This window comes from Porites lutea, chromosome 11, assembly GCF_958299795.1.
Source record: "Porites lutea chromosome 11, jaPorLute2.1, whole genome shotgun sequence".
NCBI lineage: Eukaryota > Metazoa > Cnidaria > Anthozoa > Scleractinia > Poritidae > Porites > Porites lutea.
Genome location: NC_133211.1, coordinates 4,466,128 through 4,488,272, shown reverse-complemented (window position 1 = coordinate 4,488,272; position 22,145 = coordinate 4,466,128). Strand labels below are relative to the sequence as shown.

The 22,145-nt window shown below is 39.9% G+C and overlaps 1 protein-coding gene across 1 annotated transcript; it reads right to left on the bottom strand.

Annotated features, from left to right (window-relative positions):
- Nucleotides 1-113: 113 nt before the first annotated feature.
- Nucleotides 114-15,887, bottom strand: LOC140951896 (uncharacterized). Its single transcript, XM_073401270.1, has 15 exons — nt 15,869-15,887; nt 15,001-15,119; nt 14,072-14,134; nt 12,768-12,923; nt 11,736-11,856; nt 10,182-10,366; nt 8,566-8,784; nt 7,583-7,750; nt 6,664-6,843; nt 6,112-6,255; nt 5,319-5,575; nt 3,569-3,833; nt 3,140-3,280; nt 1,865-2,130; nt 114-299 (listed from the first exon to the last, which is right to left on the bottom strand). Exons 2-15 carry the CDS (start codon nt 15,077-15,079, stop codon nt 216-218), a joined length of 2,328 nt encoding a protein of 775 aa, XP_073257371.1. The 5' UTR covers nt 15,080-15,119; nt 15,869-15,887; the 3' UTR covers nt 114-215.
- Between the last annotated feature and the right edge of the window lie 6,258 nt (nt 15,888-22,145).

The window sequence follows — 22,145 nt, the reverse complement described above, 5'->3', positions numbered from 1 at the left end:
CTCCCCCCCCCCCCTCCCCAACTCCCCTTCCATTTTTTGCGCCTGCCATGCAGGCTATAAATGACCACCACACCGTTCTTGTCTCGTGATTCAAGCTTTGTCAGGAGCCTGTAATCGGCTACTGGTTTTTATTTATTATAGCTTTTCTTCGTTACATAAAGACAATGGTTATTTCAGACACGCTGTTTTGTCACCGCGTTGCTTTGACGAACGCTTCAGCATGGTCCCTCAACAAGTTTTACATCATCCAATGCAATGTCGCCCTGCGCATTAACTCCACGAGTACCCTCAAATATGAGCTGCAACAGAATATAAGCAAATGGAAAGTATATTCTAAAAGAGCGATAATAATAGAAGCCAGAGAAAATAGCCCACATTTCGCGTCGCTACCACTGGTTTTCCTGCGAAATGACGTCTGAGAAACGAACGCAGAAATTCCATACTGATGAGGCATCACTACCCAGATCTAGGTAGTGCTTCTGATTGGTCGTGTCGCGGGAGAAATTTGCTTCAGCCAATCAGAAGCACTACCCTGGTCTGGGTACTGAATGACGCGTCATCAGTATGGAATTTCTGTGCTCGTTTCTTAGACGTCATTTAGCAGGGAAACCAGTGGTGGCGTCGCGAAATGTCGGCTGTTTTCTCAATCAAGGTATATCTGTTACGAGCCGATTTCCTTGAAAACTCCATTCAAACCCTTCTAATTTTCTGGGTGTCGACCCAAAAAAATTTAGAAGGGTTTGTATGGAGTTTTCTAAGCATAACCGGGCTACGATCTCAGAGACAATTTGCCCCGAAATGCTCATTTTTGGCAAGTAGGCCTCTTGGACATTGTTCTTTCACAATATCCTGACAAATCCCATGTTTTCAGAAATTTCATTTGTATGACGTCACACTTTAGTACTCTATTGGACTGAGCCTAAATGTGTCGCGCAATTGTTTCTGGGATAGTTGCTTGGGACGCCGGTCAGTTATTGGTCAATATTTTTTTTTCATGTGTCTGGTAACAGTCCCACAATTCTTTGTGAAAGTTAACTCTGCAGAGTTTCCTTCTAGTTTCTAAATTTGCGAATTAAGGCCAATAGGATAGTGGGATTTAGTCTATAGCCTTCTAAGATAGCTGCCAATGCAAATAAGTCCCTTGGTCTTATTAGAAGATCAATGAAACCATGCAGCGCAGAGGGTAACGAGACAGCTTATATGACACTGGTTAGACCTACGCTTGAATATGCATCCTCTTCGTGGAATCCTTACCCTGACACTGACATAAAGCGTCTTGAGCAAATTCAGAAGAAAGCGGTTTGCTTTTTATGCAACGACTATGACATTGCAACAAGTACTTCTAGCCTTGTTAAGCCCTTGGGCTGGGATACTCTCGAACACGGGCGTTTGTTCAACCAATCAGTGCTTATTTATAAGTTTCATAATAATTTAGTAAACTGTCAAACTCCTAGTCCATGTATGTTAAATCTACCAACAAAATCAAGTCTACTAGATTTCACCAACTTACCTATTGCCAAGGCGAACGTCTCAGCTTTCAATTATTCATTTTTCCCAAGGGTTATTAGAGTCTGGAGTCTGCTTCCTTATGGAGTTACGTCATCTTCTACATTAAGCTGTTTTAGGCAGTCTGCTTTGCCTGCCATTAGATCACTTAAGGTGCCTTCACATCTGCACAGGCTGTAACCGCTGATCTCTATCTTTTTTGGGACTATTTATTCTATGTTCTAAGTTCTAAGTTCTAAGGTTGCAAATACAGGCAAAAAATGGTAATGGTATGGGCTACGGTATGTGTTAGCTTCAGCAAAACTCCTTCTCTCAAAAATGCAGAGTTAAACCCGCCCGAATCTGGAAACGTTCTTACCTTGAAAGGCTTGTTGCGCTTGTGTTTCTTCACATTAACCCCTTTGTATTGCCAGTTATTTCCTCTGTTGCCTACTTTTCTAAAAAGCTCCCATCGTCTACCTTTTTTTCCTCTTGTAATAAAAACACGGAATGATCCCATTCCATTACCATACATATGAAACCAGAATTGAAGGCATTTCGGCGTGTCACCAGGAAACTGTTTGCTTATCAGCTCGCCTCGATGGCCGCTTAGCTGATTGGCGGCGTTCAAGTAAATGTAACTTCCTAGAAATGGTATCATAAAGGCAAATCAAAATAGGCTTTAATTTGAACAAATAAGAGGATTTGGTCCCCATGTGCAGAGTATAGCAAGTAAAGAATAGGTAGATTTATCATTTTGTGAAAGACAACGCAACGTCAAATAAGAACGCGAAAAAGGGCGAAAAGGATTGAACGTGACTTCTCAGTACTCAATTTGCCGATCCTCTCTTTGCAATTCACCGCTGTCAAACGAGAGAAATTTTTGCAAACGCTAAGAAAATTATTCAAAGTTAAGGTTGTTACTATAATTGTTCAAAGCCTGAAATTTTACTGTCGATATGCTGTTAATTTCAGAACTAAAAAATTGCTTTAAATGTTCAGATTACAGTGTATCTAAAAACTGAAACTGGTGTTACGATCGGGGCAACTTTGCCAGCGTTTTCAACGAAACCAAGCTCAATATTTTCATAAAAATGAAAAGACGGTTATAATAACAATCACTTTAAACATCCTTGCCCATGTTTGTTCTTGCTGGTTGACTGAATTCTAGAGAATAAAACAAGAAAACTGACGCCTTGGAATTTTTCTACCATTGGTCAAAACGGGTTTTAGTTGTTATTAAGTCACCACTTACGGCCAGTTTTTTTGGCAGAGAGTCTACACATTGACTCTTGTTAAACCTCTCTACAACGGCCACTTTCCTCTGTCCCAAAGGTGGCCGTTGTGGAGAGGTTCAACTGCATTGGATCAATTTAGGTTTCTGAGAAACTGCCCACCTACCCCTCCCCTAAGTTAACATTAACACTTACTTATCACTTAGGGCCAAATGATGGCCTAGGGGAGGGGTAGGTGGGCAGTTTCCCAGAAACCTAAATCCGTTAAATCTACCTAACAGAGAAAACCCCCAACTACACTAATGTCGGCGACGCGAACGACTTCGTTCATGCTAAAAACTTTCCCGGAAAGAAGTCAGTGGTAGCAAGGTAAAATATTTGGAAATGTTGCTATTAGAACCTAGTGCCCTCTTCTTTACCTTGACCGCTAGTATGGTCGTTGGCGGGTCCCGTGTTAGAAGAAAGAGTAGCCCCCTTGTTCAGCTGCCAGTCATAATTGTTACTGGGACGGTTAGTCCAGTCGCACATACTACTACCTTCGAAGTCACAGGAATCTAGAACTGAAATAGTAACATCTTTTATAAAATTCTTCTTTTACACACAACTCTCCATTAACTCAAAGCGCGTCAATGAACTCACATATTGATATCTCAACAAACACTGTGGAAATACGCACATAAGAACCACTGATTTTTGGTGGCCCTCTCAAGATCGTCGGGAGAATTGGTCTTGGCCCCAAGCCTCCTCCATTTACCCACATAGCGCCTTAGGGGCCTAAGAAGGAGGATTAGGCTCTTGGTCATTTGGCTAAAATCAACCAATCGCGAATAACAGAGAAAATTATTTACCTACAGATGATGTTGTCGGGAGTAATGTTGATGTGGGCGTTTGTGTAGTTGTCGGTTGTTTTGTTGTTGTGGGAGCTTGTGTAGTTGTTGGTTGTTTTGTTGTTGTGGGAGCTTGTGTAGTTGTTGGTTGTTTTGTTGTTGTAGGCGCCTGTGTAGTTGTTGGTTGTTGGGTTGCTTGTGTAGGCTCAGGACACTTCTTAAATGCTATGTCATCGACAGAAATGTCGCCTCTGAAGTCTCCACCACGTTCACCTTCGAAATAAACCTGAAAAAAAAAAGAAGAAAAATTTACTGTCTTAAACTATCTCATTGACCATATCACTACTCTGAGTTCTGGATCATTTTTCATTTCAAACTTACGTTTGAACGTAACTTGTAAAAGAAATACAAACTACGAAACAACCCTAGGTGCTGCATGCGATCATGATCATCATTCCGCGTCAGAATCATCATCATTATCGCTATCACCACTGACGAAATCTGTATCTCATCATCATAAACATCACCGCTGTCACTGAAAAATTTTGATGGGATCATATGTCAAAACAAACTAACTGTTTTGTTTTTCATTTGACATGATAAACAGAGAGCTCTATAGTGCGTCCGACAGATCGTCCAGTGTGCGTTCACGCAATTAAACGGTAGACGCATTTTTCACGTGAACGGATTATGTGTATTGAGGATAAAAAACTACCATAGTCAAAATAAGTATCATCATTTTCGTTATGATTATAAGGCAATGTCGACATTATAGCAGGTAGCTCTTGCGCTGGCACAAAACCATACAGTGATAACGAATAGTTCACACATAAGAACAATGAACAGTGTGAACAGGTATGGACTGGAATCTACTAAGACGGAAGTAAATATTCAGAAATGAGGACTGGGATTTAGTTTTCCAAACCCTCTCGGCCAACTGCTCCGGCACGATGATCAATGTGTGTGAACGACTTGCTTCAGCTCTGTGTTGTTGCGGTTCATACTATACCGGATATAGCGATTCCCGTATGACCTTTAAATAAAAAAGCGCGAACAGAACAGAAACAACAAACAAACGGAAATAGAGCGATTTGATTGGTTTATTTACCGGATACAAACGCGCTTGGCTTTTAATTGGTTAAGCGAACGCTTGGGTGAAAAAACTTCACGCCCGAGAACTTTCTCGAAATCAATCGATACTTCACTTTGACGCCATACTGCAACACGATTGGCCAATCGGACAATGCCTTCTCCATACTAGGGAGTCTATGTTTTCATGTTTTCATCCACTGGCTGATAACAAATAACGAGCACTTACCGATACCATTTTTCAAGGTCATACGAAAATCGCTCTAGCTTTTTGTGAAGGCACGAAAGGAAGTGTATATGGTGTGAACATAGCCCTAACACTTTAAGCCCCAATATCCACATGTAAATTCTCGAAACTGATCTCCATTCGTTTACTTTAAGAATTAGTTGAGAGAATTTGATAAAAAATCATGGCATTTTCTCATTGATGATCATTTTATTAATTTTCATAACTTTACCTCTTAACAATGTATGGATATCTTTAGGGGAAAATTTGTGTTGGCCACTACTGGGACTTAAAGGGCGGAAGTCATTATATAAGTTTCTGGGAAACTGCCCACCTACCCCTCCCTTAAGCCAACATTTTGCCTTAAGTGAGAAGTGAGTGTTGATGTTGGCTTAAGGGAGGGGTAGGTGGACAGTTTCCCGGAAACGTATAAAATAACGATGACAATTTCTCTACCTTATACTGTGAGTCTTCTTTGATCTCCACACTGGCTTGGATCCATTGATTTCCCTGTTCACCTTTCTTTTCCCAAACAGTGCTCATTGTGCCATCACTGAACTGCAACTTGACCCTAAGTGCACCGATTCCTGACCCAAGCATATGGTACCAGAATGTAAGGCTTCGACATGATTCCACAGGAAGGTCCTGACTGTAAAAGCAATTCGTTTGCCCTTGCTGGGCGGGCGATGAAGCCTCGAAATACATATAATTTCCTGATAGTGGTGATAAAAGAACAGTGGTACCATGTTTTATTTTTACGTAATATATAATGGCCATAAGATAAATTTAAATGTTATTGTTGCTTTTTGTATGTAGCCTGCATGGCAGGCGTTCGAAAAGGAAGGGGGAATAGGGAATTCGAGCGCGCGAGAACGTGAAGGGCACCCTCGCGTACACGCGAGCTTTATTTTCCCCTTGGAACGTCTGCCACGCATGTTAAGCTTTAGATGCTCATTGTTAAACCATTGCTATAGATACAAGTAGAGTTGAAGGGTAAAATATGAGAAATTCGTAAACGGCAGATTGTAGGTTAGCTAGAGTATATTCTACACCTTCTCCTCTTTCCAGCCTGTTTTCAAATCATAGATGACTTCATGAGCAAAAATGCCAAGCGCTAGCTCGAAAGCAACCAAAAGTGCTTAAAATAAATAAACTTGACTGATGGGAAATCAATTCACAGCGTGACTAACGCAGTGCTTTCTAGTCCATTCTTCCATGCGATATTAGGAGACGACTTGAGTTAAGTTACCTGAGCCGGAAGTATGGTCACCATTGGGTCCTGTGCCTGAACTTCCGGTTGGGCCACTGTGATAATACCAGAGAGGGTAAGTACTTGGATTACATATAGTCCAGTGGCACAATCCACCTGCCTCAAACTCACAATCTAAAGGACCTGCCGAATGAAATCACAAATGCACTGGGAGGACATATGAATAGGCCGCAGCTTTATGGTGTTCTAACGTAGCAAAGAGTCTCTGTTCTTTTGCATGTGCTATTCATTTGAAGAACTTTCAGCAAAAGAAAGGCTCATTCTGAAACCGGCTTCAAGAACGAGTCAGAACGACCTAACCATCAAGACGTAGTTAATAGATAAAAATCGATATCGGAAATCACGCGTATCATCGATATTAATCATCTTATTCCGCCGACTAATATCGATTGATATGGGAAATCGGTAGAAAACGAAATTACAGAAAAAATAATTTATCGATTATTATCGATAAACAAAATCGATAACCGTAATCTTGCAGACTAAATGCAAACGTACTATATAACAACAACAAGAAGACCCATGTCTTACCCAATCCGCATCGCTGCATGACACATTGACCGACTTGCTGACTTTGGCCTTCACAGTCCTTCCCATTATTCTTGGGTTCTGGATCATCACATTTTCTCGTCCTTTTATATGTTCCTGTGTCACATGTCACGCTACAGGAAGACCACGAAGACCACCTTCCCCAGTGTCCATCTAATGGTGCTACGATGCATTCAAACACCAAATTTATTATTCATTCACTATTAATTATTTACTTTTACGCTTAGCTGGCGACTGATGATTGGCTTTTACTTTTGACTGTTAGTAGCTTGCGTGAGAACGGCTAACTAAGGGCAAGGACGAAGATAAGACAAACTTAAAGCAAGGGGCACACATACAGTACCTCACCAGTACCCCACGCATGCGCACTGATGATAACATCATTGATAATTATAACTCTAATGATGATGATGATGATGATGATGATGATTGAGAATGGTAAAAAGGGTTATGCTTACTAGATCCACCAGGATAAAAACCTTTGTTTTGTAAATTCGCCCTTATCACATGCACGTATACGTAAAACAAGATAATAACGGCTTGCAAAGCGCGACCAAATTTTCATAGAATCTGCAATAGATTAGAGTGCCCTTGTGATCAGTCAAACCATCAAACAATGAAACTTATTATCACTTTCCAGCACTCTGAAAGTGTACTGCTTGATTTCGCTCAGTCCGAACCTGTCCCAAACCGATAAAATGAAACACTGAAGTTTTTTTAATTGCAATAACAACATCAAAATACCAGAATACCAGAACAGCATAACACGCTCGATATTCGATATTCCTCTATTGAATTGTGTTTGTGTGTTTTTGGCTTTAATTAATTTTTTTTGAGTTTTGTTTTATGAATTTTTAGCTTGATTTTTATTCAATGAGAAGAACTAAGCGTATTTAGTTACCATAGCACTTTTCATCCGGGCACTTTTCAGTCTTAGTTTCAACACCATAATAGTCGGCCCCGGGGCAGTTGGCAAGGTCATGTGACGCGCAAAAGCGTTGACGACTATGATAGCATTGACTATCGCACGGACCGAACTCTGTCCAACCGCTCCAACCACCGCTGGGACCTGAGAATGAGAGCAACTCACGTGACGATTATCTTACAAAACTATGCTCAATGACTGATAGCATCAGACATTCTGAATTTTTCTACATAAGTCTTAAAGTTTAATTTGCCTGTTGTTCTCTTGATCTGAAACACTACAGCCAGAAAACTCCCAGTGCAGTTTCTTTTGACAGGTTACTCCATAGGATTTCATCCATAAACTCAAAAGTTAGAACCACATTCTAAATAAACAGTAAGGATTTCGGAAAAGTACTGCCAAAGAGGTTTAAGACGGAATCCACCAGGACATTGCGAGTAATTTTGATTTTCAGTGGACAAAAATCTTGAACCAGAATAATAGAAAGAACATTGCATTGTTTCTTAGATTTTTTAAGGGCTAAAGATGTAATAAATCATCTGTAGTACACCAAAAAAAATTTCTTATGGGAAACCCAGAAAATGAATGTCAAACTTCACAAAATTACGTCTTACACAAAATTTTAGATTTTTACCTGTATAATCACAATTCTTGTGAAATTTGACATTTATTTTCTCGGACTTGCATAAGAAATTTTCTTTGGTGTTACTACAGATTGAAAAATGTAAAAACGAATGCAATATTCTTTCAATTATTCTGGTACAAAATTTTTGTCCACTGAAAATTAAAACTATTCAATTTCCTGATGGATTCCATCGTAATTTCACTTGAATGGTAACAACAACATAGGACTCCACAGACTCAAAGGTTGTTACCACGTACTAAAATAAACACTACCGTGTTAAAAGCTGTCAGACTGAAGTTTCATATGACTTGGAGTGAAACTCAATTGATATTACCTGAACAGTCGTACAACGCATTAAGCTGCGCAATGTCTGTTTTGCTGAAACCGTTCCGCTGACCAAGCTGTTGGTCAGGGTTGCCGAGAGCTTGAATCGTTGGTTGATTATTCGTTGAAAAGCTGGTTTTCCCATAATGCATTATGCTGCCTGTATCATAAACTTCACTTAAGTAGTCAATTTCTTGGAGATTGTACTTGTCGAAATTGTGTTCTTTACCTGAAAGACAATTTGTTGAGGTTAGAGAGTTTCGATGGATCTGAATACTACCTTCCCATGACAACAAACATCTATCATCTGTGTCCTATCACGACATAAAGTTGGTGTCAACTGGAAAAAAGTCTTTTAATCGGAATAGTATCCTTATTTGACCCCCTATCTCTGTCAACTCGACGTCTGGGATATCGAGTTAAAAGAGGGCAAGTGCCTTAATCCTTTAAACCCTAAGATCAAAATTAAAATTCTCATTTGTCGCCTCTATTCATTCACTACAGAAGTAGCGGGGAGAAGTTGATAAAATATCAGGCAAATATCTTGTGTGATCATGTCCTTAATTCTTATGACCACTTTGTTGTACAAAGCATTGATTTTACAAGGAGAAATTTGATGCTGATCACACTTATAAAGGTTTAAGCTGCGTTTACACTTGGTACCCAGGCACGGTGCCCGAGTACGGTACTCGCTGAGCACTAACGTGAACACACCCTTTTTTCGAGTACCCACTCTAGAATTCGGGCACGGTGCGGCCGGTTTGTACTCGGACACAATGGGGAGCTTAAGCAACGAGGACGGCGAAAAAGCAATAGGTTTATATTAGCAAAACAACAACTAAGCATCTGCATGGTGCTTTTTTGTACATTTCTTAGCCGTCGTTGCACGACTACAACGTGAAAGTGCCTCATTTCACGTTTTGTCGAGAACGGGAACACAAGACAACAACTTTCTTTTTCTTTTCTTGAACTTTGATAAAGTCAGGACTTTAGAATTCAACTCAAAAAAAAAAATTGCCAACATTTGACGAATGAAACCAGATGGAATAAGCGCGATAAAGTTTGAGGCAGCGCGAATTCACTTTTTAAGTGACGTTTTCGTAGGCGTCGCCGTCGCCTTTGCTTAAGCTCCCTAATAGTGGGCACCGGGTCCCTGTGTGCACACCGTTTAATGTTAGTTCTGGGGTATGTACTTCACTGCTTTGCACTCCTACTATGGCCATGTTTCAAAATGGCGTCTGATAGGATGAAATGGAGTACTTATGTAGACTGTCACATATCGGGTACTCAAGGTGTGAACACAACACCATTTTGTGCGTGGGTACCCAGGCACTGGTTCCCGGGAACAACGTGAGGACAGCACCCCGATTTAGTAACCAACCGCCGTTGCACTGAAAACAAGGTTTTGGTCGGGGTGCTTTTTCTCGCAAGTTGACTAATCTGGTTGTGACAATATAACATCGACCCAGGGGGGGTTTTGTGTCTAGCGGTTTTATTGAAAACAAGGGTTTGTGGGGGTTGCTCAGTCTCGCAGGCTCACAAAACCTTCCTTAGGTCGATCTTATCAGTTTATATTTGCCCACAAATCTGGTTTCAGTCGATCTTATCAAGTGTTTTTCTCGTTACCAGGCTGAATATTCTCCCACATTATTTCGACGTACTGGTCACGATCATAGCGTGACTGCTCGTGCCAGAAACCAGCGGCGTGCATCATTTCATGCATGATGACACCCTGATGGTTACAGCCGTTTCCTAGGGAAATATCCTGGGACCCAGTCTTCCAATAATGTACTCCGACTGAAGAGTAGCACCTGGAGTGGAGATGAAGCAAAGAAAATGTCACCTTCATGAACTATTTCAATTTACAATCCAGACCTTGAGATAAGGAGGGCCCGGTCATCCAGACCCTGAGATGGGGAGGGAGGAGGGGTGGTATTCAAAAACGTGTTTTAGGCTTGGTCTATAAATAAGGGGGAGCGCCCCCCCCCCCCCCCCCCGGGCCCCTCCCCTGGATCCGCCACTGTATTTTGCTACAAGTAACAGGAAGCAAACTCATGCTTGGAATGAAACGTCTACACCAGAAAGAAATAAAGACTGTGAATTTGCGTTTGTTACGATGTGTGATTATGAACTTTGTCAAGAATCGATATCAGCTTGTAGGCCAAATTATTTTAAGGAAACAATGTGCATTCCGTAAAAAATTTGACTGAAACTCGGCTCAGCCTTCTGGTTCTCTCTGGTTTTCAAGCAAAGAACGAATCGATTTCCTACCATGCTTGTTTAAAGTACCAAGAGTGTTCGGATCTCAAGTTCGGATCATATTAGGTTTCTGAGAAACTGCCCACCTACCCCTCCCCTAAGCCAACATTTTGCCCGAAGTGTGAAGTAAGTGTTATGTTAGCTTAGGGGTGGCACAGAATGGACACGTCAGTCATTTGCTAGCTCAAAGTAAACTTACTGGCGCCGCGATTGTAAGACAAAGTAAGTAACTTATTTGACAATACATATAAAAAGAAAAGAAAGGGCAAAGAAGGGAGTATTGACAGAATTGGACATGAATAGACCTTATTCACGATACCCGCCATCTTTGCACGCGCTTAGGACTGATGGGATAGAAGTGATGTCACGTGGTTTCTCCGGGGGCAAACATGTGATAAATTTTTCCAATACAAGAAATCGCGGTCGAATTTGTTTTTTCTCCACAACAGAAAATGAACAACTTTTTACGTTAAAGACGATATGGCAAATTATGGGTGGAAGTGACCATTTTTACTTTTTTGGATACAGCAGCGACCGTAGATGTCCTCGCAGCAAGCTGTAATGACGTTAATTTTGTCGAAACTCAAACCGTACATTTTTCATGACTATTAACTTGTCGTTTTGTGTTTAGAGAATAAATAAAGTCGACCGTGATCTCACGCATTGGCAAATTTCATCTTTTGTTTGTTCCCTGAAATACCACGTAACATTGGCGGTTTTGGTCAAGCAGGCTCATACCTACACTCCCCTAAGCTAACATTAACACTTACTTCTCAGTTAGGGCAAAATGATAGGTTAGGGGAGGGGTAGGTGGGTAGTTTCCCAGAAACCTAAATTGCTACACTGGATAGTGGTTTGTCCGTTGGATAGCGCTATACAACTTTAGAACACCTGAGGCCAAGCAATACTGGTTATACACACCCCGATTTCTTCACAAAGGTTACCCATCTCTCTTCATTTTCACGAGGCTTCCATGTAATACAGGTATGTTGAGCGAACTGATCAACTGCAGCTTGGATTGTTGAACCATATCCCTCATTCACTGTAATCGGAGAAAAATATTGAAAAACAACTCCAATGAACAAACTAACGGACACATTGATAATGATAATAAAGAGAAAAAAGTAACGAGTTTGCTTTGGAGTGATGTTATATAGCATCATGCGAAGCCTACCACTCCCCACAACGGTAAGACGTTTGTGGCGTTCAAACAGTCAAATTAACTGTCTCTTCATCTATCACAAAATAACGCGATTTTTTTTATATTGGCAAATGGCGATGGTAGTTCCCCAGTTTCGCTCATCTGGGAAGCTGGCTGTTTTGTTCGTGGGGTAGGAGCGAAAGCCGAGAGGAAAATGAGGCCCTCAATTGCGCAACTCTCCAGTTAAAACTGCTAGCTACTCAGGCTAGTTTAGCGATTAAAACACTTGTTGACCTGACCTGAGATAAGGCTCTATTTTCATTTCGCTTTGAAAAAAACATTCCGGCGGGTAAGGCGAAACGAAAACCAATTTTAGCGATAGCCGTTAGAGAGAATGTATAAGAACAGCTAAAATTGGGCCTGATCTCAGGTTATTCTTGACCGCGACTTTGGGATTTGGTGGTCTTGGCTGTCTCCTCGTTGGAGAGGACTCTGGGGAGAGGGGAATCTTCTCGCCGCGCACTTTCCATTTTTTAAAATTCTAATTGAAATACCAGCGGGAACCTCTGTAGCCTGTTCCAGGCTCCGAGATAGTTGGGTCCGCTGAATTGAGAAATCACGAACACGAAAATCCCCGATCATATCCTCATATTTGCGCGCACCTTTCACTTACGCTTCATCCCTACCATATGACAGCCTGGAACAGGTTAAAACCACTATACTAGGAGAGAAAGAGCAATAACTGGCACGCAAGTTACACTAAGCATTACTCAAGACTCTCTCGTAGCAAAAATTTTAAGAAAACGAATTACCAAGTTGGCTGTCGATCACGTAAGGAATTATCTTCTTCTTCCAAATGTAGTGTCTGCGTCTTCTCGCATTTCTCCTTTGTCGTAAATCATCATCACTTGGCCTGTCTTTATCCAGAAGAATGTCGCCCTCGTATAGTCCTGGCTCAACATCCACGACTTCGAAATATTAAGATATCATAAATTATTAACGTTTATTTCATGATACCTCATTGGATACGAGGTGGTAAATAACCGACGAGGCGCGAAGAGCGGAATTGGTTATAACCAATCTTGTATCCAAAAAGGGTGAATATAACAGTTGTTTTGTTAAATTGTCGACCTTTCCTTTCAAAAAATTCTATTTAATTTTATAAAACGTCTACTGTAATTGTTAAGGATTCATGTAGTCGGCCAGTACGAGCTCGCATCACCGTCGCACCCATTTTCCATATACGGTCATGATCATCCTTTGGCATAATGGCCGTTTGTATACTAGAGACGTTGAAGTTTACTAAGATAGACGTTAAAGTCGTCCTGTCTAGTATAAAAACGGTAAATAAGGCAGAGGTATTTAACATCTGACAACTTTAACGTCGTGTTTTAAGTGCGTCGTTCAGAGGCACTCAACTGATGACTTTAACGACTCAGACGTTTAATGCGTCTAGTATAAAAACGGGACACCGTAAACAGGGATGCACGCGCATTTATGCCCAACTCGTCCAGAAACGGACTTGGTAGAGTCAGTGTTTTGTCTCTTTTCAAAGAAAATGTTTTTTTTTTCACTGTTTTGTCTAATTTTACGCGTCCCGTTTCTACGCCAGTCGATTTTAACCTTTGCAGATGATTAAAATGGCCATTGGCTGCTAACCGAGCCGTGACCAGTACATGTAAACCAATGAGAAAGCAGGAAAATCTTATTCTCATTCACTAATTTATTGTTAATTATCATGGTGATGATGACACAAAGATATTACTGCAATTTACAAAAAATTATGTTTTATAATTATAAAATCACCAAAATATACAGCTTTTAAAAACTAGTTTACGCATGCGGTGCTAATGCAAAAGCCATCTTGCAGATCTCGATTTTTACTTTCCCGTGAAAACGATTTAGTTACACAGGCACAATCATAAGTTAGAATCCAAATTTTCCCTTCCCTTAAGTACACTAACGTCGACGTTGATTTTTATTGGACACAAAGATTTTATGCTTACGTTTGTGCGGATACACTCACCAGTGTGAAAAAAGCCTTGAATCAATATTTGACATTTTGCTCGTGCGAACAACAGCATCTGAGTCAGTAATGTAAAATGCATTGATTTACCTTCATTGATCTTGTCAATAATTTCCGTTGCTGAAAGGGTGGGATCATCTTGAACGGTCAGAGCTTTAATACAGAAAAAAACCAAAATCATAAGCACATGTCCTATTTTTATATACATTTCAGTCTACTCTTTTAAAGGACACCTCTCTAAGACAGACACTTCGGTAAAACGGACACCTATATAGAGTCGGTCCCTGCCTTTTTTTACTCCTTTTAGTTTACTGTCTATAAAACGGACACCTAGAGTTGGTCCCTGCCTTTTTAATCCCTCATTTTCGACTCTCTATAAGACGAACATCACTCTTAGATAAGACGGACAGTTAGTGCGGGTTCCAAACTGAAAGGACAATGATAGGACGTACACATAACATAGGATCAATCATAGTTAGGCAAACAGAACTTGTAGAAATACAGTGAAGATGGTTTAGGCCCCGTCAATACTAATCCGGACAATAGGGAGCTTAAGCAATGACCACGGCGACGACAACGAAAACGGCAAAAAAAACCAATTGGCAAAACAACAACTTTGCACGTGTATCACGCTTTTTTGTACATTTCTTTGCCGAGAGAGAACTTCTTCCTTTTGCAGTTGTTCAAAAGGTGGATAGCGCTATCCGGTGGATAAATCTCTATCCAGTCGATAACGCAATTGGTTTCCCAAATACATATCCGCTGGATGGTGATTTATCCGGTGGATAACGCTATCCACCGGATAAATCTCCATGCATCCAGCGCATAGAGCAATTGGTTTCCCTAATAATGCCTATCCGCTAGGTAGTGATTTATCCGTTGGATAGCGGTTTCCAAAGTTTGAACAACCCGGGCTGATGTACAAACTAACTAATGCAGATGATTTCTTTTCGTTCTCTTCTTTTTTTTTATGCAAACAAATACAAAAAGACGATATTATTTAAAGTGAGATACTATACCTGACTGTTGCTTGGAAATAGGAGTTCCATGAGTTGATTGAATAAGGAACATCGAAAAGAATACGAATGACATCAGCATTTTGAAGGACTTCCTTGTGCTCTTTCCACTTCGACTTCACCTAAATGAGATCAACATAACGCATGCGTTGGTTTATACAAATCCTTTAAAGTAAAAACATATGACATTTCGCATGTTTGTTGATACAGTGTAGCATAATATAACAAAGAAGTGTTTCTTGTAATATGAATCTTTCTTATTTGTAAAGCTTGCTCTAATGTAAATAGAAGAATTAAAGTCATACACTTTTCTTGAAACACTTTCAATCGGTGCAAAACTTCAATAACTCGAAACATTCTCGAGTCAGGTTGCATAAAGCAACTTAAACTTAATTAAGTAAGAATTTTTCTCCATCTATCCTCTTTGTTCCGGATTTATTTTCCTAATCTTTCTTCATTTTTTCCGATGTCATTTTTTGCACCACAAACCACTGACAATGCGTGAACTAGTAACGTGAAACGTCAACATTACAAAGCATTACAACATCTCTACAAAAATGAGATTCAACAATGGAGTTTCCATTCGAGAAGGATTTGTTGGAGTTTTAACCGTGCGATAATTCGTTCGTATATAGGCGGATTAAGGATATAGGGAATACGAATAAAGCCTTGACTAAAACATAAACTGGAAAATCTTCACAGGATCTTTCGCTGCAAATATTAACTTGCTTTATGCGACCTTTGCATGATTTCTACACAACCTTTTCAGGTAAAAATGTCAGTTAAACCTGGGTGTTTAAAGAACAATATTAATAAAAAAAACTTCTTTAGACATAAACAAGTGTTCGAGACCGATCTCAATACCACTTACGTTTTTTGGCAGTCAGGGTATTTCGAAAAAGGGGCTCTGACAATGGTTCCACAGTCTAGCTCCGTAACTTGGTAATAAAATAATATTTTATGAAACTTTGTCGCGTCAAAAGCTTAATTGTTTTCAGCCTTAACACGTCGAAAGCCTTAATATTTCGCAAGCGATGTTAGAGTGTCAATTAAGACAAACATAGTGGCTTGCTCATTACTACAGTCTTAAAGAACAAGTGCTTCCTTCTCACGATGTTAAGTGTATACTGTGTAAATGTTCCATGTTGTTACTTTATAATTCTGTTTTTCAGTCACTTTATTTTGTTTTGGTATTGTTTACTATGAGCTTACTTTACAAATATAATATGCATGCATTTCACCCCCCCGGGGGGGAGTACACCCTAATATAAGGCATATACGTATGTGCCACCCTAAAGGGTATGGTTTTTGGGCCTATTTGCTCTGAAAATGGGTATACACTTTGCACATTTTGGTCTGAAATCGGGTATGGTTTTCGAGAGAACTACGGGAGCATATGAACGTAGTTATCATTTTAATTCAAAATGAATAAGACGAAATAGAAATAATAATAATGATCTCACGGAAAAATAAGGGACAGTGAACAGTCTAGTCTGAAAAAGGGTGTTGAAAATGACATTTTTTTGGTCTGAAATAGGGTCAGGATTTGGAGAACCGGGCGGCACATCCCCACCAAGAATTCTCAGGAGTACACCCCCCTCCCGGGCATTTCACCTACTGCCCTTAAACACTCTCACCGTAACCAGGAGACAAGGCTAGTGCTATCGGCGACTTTTGAAAAAATGTCTATTGTTCGATGGAATATTTTAACGGTACACAACCTGTGAAATAAGTGTGATAGCGAAAAGAACAGTGAAATAATGACTAAAACATTATTGTAATAATAACGATTAGCAGAAAAATATAGCGTTTTATTGTCACATCCGCCTAAAGGGTAAATGCCCTCTATATATTCAATTATGATAAGACAGTCCATCTCGACGCATTCGAGAAAAAAATGGTCCGAACTCGTGGCGAAACAAAGAAGGTCATGCCGCATTCGTAAGGGTACACTGACAATTAAAAAGATCTGTTTCAGCCTTAAAGCGTCAATTCAGCCTTGCAGGCCAAACTCTGATTCAGCCCCTCTTGGAGCCATTTGAGTACAATTTAAACACTAAAAGCAGGTAAAAGCATCTCCGCATCAGGGAACGAGATTGGTTCGCTGGTGGTGACGTGTTAACGGCGCATGCGGGAATATAAGTTGACGCCGGTCCTTTCATGACTTTTGTTCTCTACTGTCAGTAGACTCAGGAACAAATGTCGATTTTTTTTTTCGTGAAACGGTGACCAACAGCAAAAAAGCGACCACCGCGCACAAACCAGATTCAACAACGACCCCCGCACCTCAATAAACATTCAACAACCCCTTTGGGCACTCATCCGCACCACCTGACACGCAAAAGACTGAAATTCAGGCCAAATGTCGAACTTACTATGTGACGAATCTTATGCTAATTAGGAAAATGTATTGTTCTCTTTTGTGTTCTCTTTATTGTTTGTCCTATGTAAAGTTCGACGTTCGACCCTGACCTAAGGTGATAAGATATATAAATTCATGGAATTTATACATTTATTTAAGCAAAAGACCACAGTTTCTAGACCTTTCTATGGGTTTACCGGCGTGATAACCCACTCGGGATGTTGGGAGAACACGAAAAAAGCTTGTAAATCACGAGCCGCAAGCTTTTCGTCATTTCCATGGTCTTTAGCTCTCATAGACCATAGCTCTTGACCAATCAGAACGCTCGCACTATCTTAGTTGTTTTATAAACATTTATAAATCATGAAGCATTTATGCCACATATCCACGTTACAGCCAAATTAACCGAAAAACGTGTTTAGCATTATGATATGAACAATGACTAACGAACCGACAATCGTATACATTTCTACCAAATTCAATAAGTGGCATAGAGAACTAACTGCAACGATTTAAATGAGCTATATATGCGTTGGAGTCCGTTAGACCGAATTACCAGCACGAAATAAAGAAATAATGCAAATTTTCAAACCAAGTGATAATTGTTCTTTATAGGTTTCTTTCTCGCAATGTCATTTAACAAATCAGATCATAGAAATGACGTCATAAAATGTTCAAAACTCAAGTTAAACCAAAGGACCACCGGCGAGTGGTTTCACTTGAAAGTTTTGAACATTTTATGGCGTCATTTCTATGGTCTATGAGAGTGTAGACCATGGAAAATTGTGGTCGATTTGTTTTTTACAATAACATTTCTTTTTAGTTTCCTGCATAGTTTCTCGGAAAATCACGCGTGACATGTTACGTCATTTCCATGGTCTACTTAACAATTAGTCGCCGAAGGCGACTTGAATATCGGCGAGTAGTCACCGAGACGAAGTCGAGGTGACTATTCGCCGATAATCACGTCGCCTTCGGCGACTAATTGTTTTAGTATAATTACATTGACGATTACTCGAGGAAACAAAATTGTTGATCAATTTCCGACTGCGAAACTTAAAAAAATCTGGCTGCCATTTTGAAAACTGTTAGCCTTCAATGTTATAATCACTGCGTGGTGATTATAGCGGGATAAAGCGAAGCTGCTAGCCAATCATAGCGCTCTATTTTCGATAATCATCAATGTAATTATACTAAACTCTCATAGACCATAGCTCTCGACCAATCAGCGCGCGAAGATTCGCTCAGTTATTGTAAAATGTACTTTTTCCCTCACGCGTCCGGCATTGAAGATATCAGAGCATTTTTTGGACATCGCTGGGGCATAATTGTCGATTGGACTAAACCATGAAATAAAAGTCAAAACAATCTATAAAAACAACAGCAAAAAACTAGCTACAAATAGCAAATTATAGCTACTAAAAAGGAAACGGAAATTTCCAAACACTTAGCGAACAATTCTTGCAACGACCACTTAGACAAACAGCAGCGAGGGAAAGCCGGATCTTGTTGTAGATCAGGATCAGCAATACAAAATAACACTTAAAATTGAAGGTAAGGCTGATTGGACGGCTAACGGACCGTTCATTATTTATCGCCGGAGGGGCGGGGAGAGGATTTGAGGCTAAACAAGGTGGAATTTAGCCGATCCCCCCTTTGAATGTTACTTCACTGAAGTGATCCCCCCTAATAAAATTTGATGACTTTTGCCATCCCCCTTTCCCCCAATGTCTTGATTTTCCAAGCAAATTTGAGTGGTCCCCCTCTGAATCCTTCCAAAGTTTTCAGTGATCCCCCCTTTTGGTTTCTCAGTTACGACTGATCCCTCCTTTTGTTCTCCTAAAAATCAATTGATCCGCCCCCCAAATTCTCCCCCCCCCCCCCCCAGGCGATAAATAATGACCGGTCACTAAGGGTTACAAATTTATTTGCCAAATATTTCGACCAGACAAAACTTGTCTTCATCAGAGGCTAGAATAGCTAAGTTTCCAAACACTAACTGTTGTTTTTCCTAAGTACAACTGGACAAAACAAATCAAATTGCAGTCGAACCTGAGAACAGAGCTAAATTTCCACTACAGAGGCCCGAATGAATGAATGAATGAATCAGCTAGCCGACGCGGAAAAAAGTGGCCCTTTAATTATAAAAGGACACTGAAAGGAGCTGTGTCACGAAATTTAACACACTTTAAACACTAAGAACAGCCACCAAACTCGGAAAGAAACATAAAAATAACTTCTCCGCAAAACATGAAAAGAAGGTATAAATAACACAGCGAATACAAAAAAAGGGAACGAATGGAAAAACTTCAAGAAGATTGAAGCGGATTCCAATTGTCGTTTTGAAAAATTTGTGAACCTGACAGTTGTTCAAAATTCTTTTTTGTGGTTTGCAACGTTTGACTCATGTATAGCTTGGGACGCATATTTGTTTGACAAGAAGCTGTGATTCACGAATAATTTCTTAAGTTAGGCATAGCAAATGCAGGCGTGCAATTGGCATTATTAACAAGAAATTAAGAATGAATTAGAAAAACGGGGCACAGCCCTTTAAAGGTTTGACTGTTAGTCATTGACGGTATAACTCTTACCTGAAGAGAAGTCTTGTTCCACACCAACTGTTAGTAAGTTCTGCCTGCGTAGGTCGAAGGGAAAACAAAGAATACTTCCAAAGAAAAGAGGATCAAAGCTGAGCGCTGGGTGGACTAAACAAATACAGAAATCACTGTCAGTACGTGGACAAAGGGTACTAATGAACAAGTGAAAAACTTGCAAACAGGTGTCTTGCAAACAGAAATGGTAACATTCAAAAGTTCATTGTGGAAAACAAAACAAAAAGAGCACGGAAAGCATGTAAACCAGAGAAAAATAGCAGCATGCTTAGATCCGTATATCATTTACAGTTGAACCTCGTCTTACGGACACCCCCTTAATTCGGCCACCTCGTTATTACGGACAATTTTCCTTGTCCCTAGAGAAAGCACGCCCTCTCATTTTCACTAAATTCTACCCGCTTAATACAGACATTTTTATGGCCCCTCAGTGTCCTTATTTACGAGGTTTGACTGTTAGTACTTGTGAAGATTACTGACTTACCTGTGTGAGACTAACTGAGGCAGTTTGGAATCGTTCTGGTGATTAGTCTATATTGTTTGGTACATCATTTCGCTCAAAGGATCCTCAGCCTTTCTACGCTATAGAATTATATTCTCATCTAAGACCCTTACAATGGCCAGTTAGAGATAGGGCTGCTGTGTTTATTTATGTTTTAGTTAGATCCTGTTCATTCAATAGAACAGTCTTTGCCGCAGAAGGTTACTGTGTATCTAGCTGTTGGGCGTGCTGAATAGATCCACGCTATCCTTTTGTTGAATTGCTTACGAAGAAACTGACTTTGCATCAAATCAAAATTTTTGAAATTTACGACGAAGATAATTCAAATTTCAATTATATCAATTCTGAAGTTCTTGTTTATCAAGTTGTTCAAGTTTATTTTAGAATTAAAATGAAAATTTACATTTTAGAAGTATAAATTTGTTTGTTAAAATCTCGGCTGTTCCTTCGAATATTGCGAAATATTTTACGCCAGGTAACACCAGTTTAATTACCTTGAAAATATTTCCATTTAATGCAAGAATTGACCCATATTTTCGTTATCTACAACTGTTCAATGAGCAATTTTGAATGAAAGATTAAGAACTAAATTGCACGTAAAGGCAAATAACTGCATCGAGATACATTCTTTAGTGACAATGAACCTAAAGCCTTTCTCTGGAACAACAAGAAAACTGAAATGCCAATAACGCAAACTACTGATGCGAAACACCAGAAGGAAAACGTGATTCTTATAAAGAAAAAAAAGGGTCATTGTGCTGCGTACTGATCGACTCTTCCTAACAGAGACAACTTTTGGACGGGCACTAAGTGTTCGTCTAAGAGTGATGTCCAGCTTGTAGAGAGTCAAATAAAGGGAGTAAAAAAGGGCAGAGACCAAATCTAGGTGTCCGTTTTAGCGAGGCATCCGTCTTCATAATAGAGAGTCGTCTATATTGGAAAACTTACTTTGTGATTTCATGCCACTCAAATTAAAATCGCTGGCTAACGTTAACTTTAACTACGTATCCTTCCCTGGCTGTTCCTGTGTTATAAGCCTTGCATTAAATTAACATCTCAATACAGCGTACCGTTTTTCTACATTTCTGCCAAAACGAAAAAAATCTTAAGGCACCTACTTCAGGCATATGACACCCTCTGTTCCCATTCTTGATTCTCAGTTGCCTCGTATTTCTAGATCTAAATTTTCCTCTGTCAAGCCGGCTTGAAACCACTGGAAACATCTTCTCTGAAAAAAAAAAAGAAACAAACAAATTGCGTTTGGAACAATCAGCATGTACGACTCTTAGACCCGACTAGTTCAATCGATAAAAGCCGATATCGGAAAACCGTTCGATAAATCGATAACTATCGATAATTCAAATTTAAACGTTATCGATTTTATCGATCAATCGATAGAAATCGATACTCACAACCATCGCTACTCTTTTAAGGTATTGAATTTATCGATTTATCGTTTTCATTAAGGTGTTTCGATACAGTTTTTCAGAGGCCATACCGATATTTTTCAATCGCCTTAGTACGCACGTCTTTCCCGAGTACACCATAACCTCAGTTCTCCGATGTCGTTTTCACATGATTTTATTAAGATTGATTCACTGCAACACCTTGAAATTTCAAGACAAACCTATCCTACGAACCGGTCAAAAATCTGCGTTACAACATTTACTGT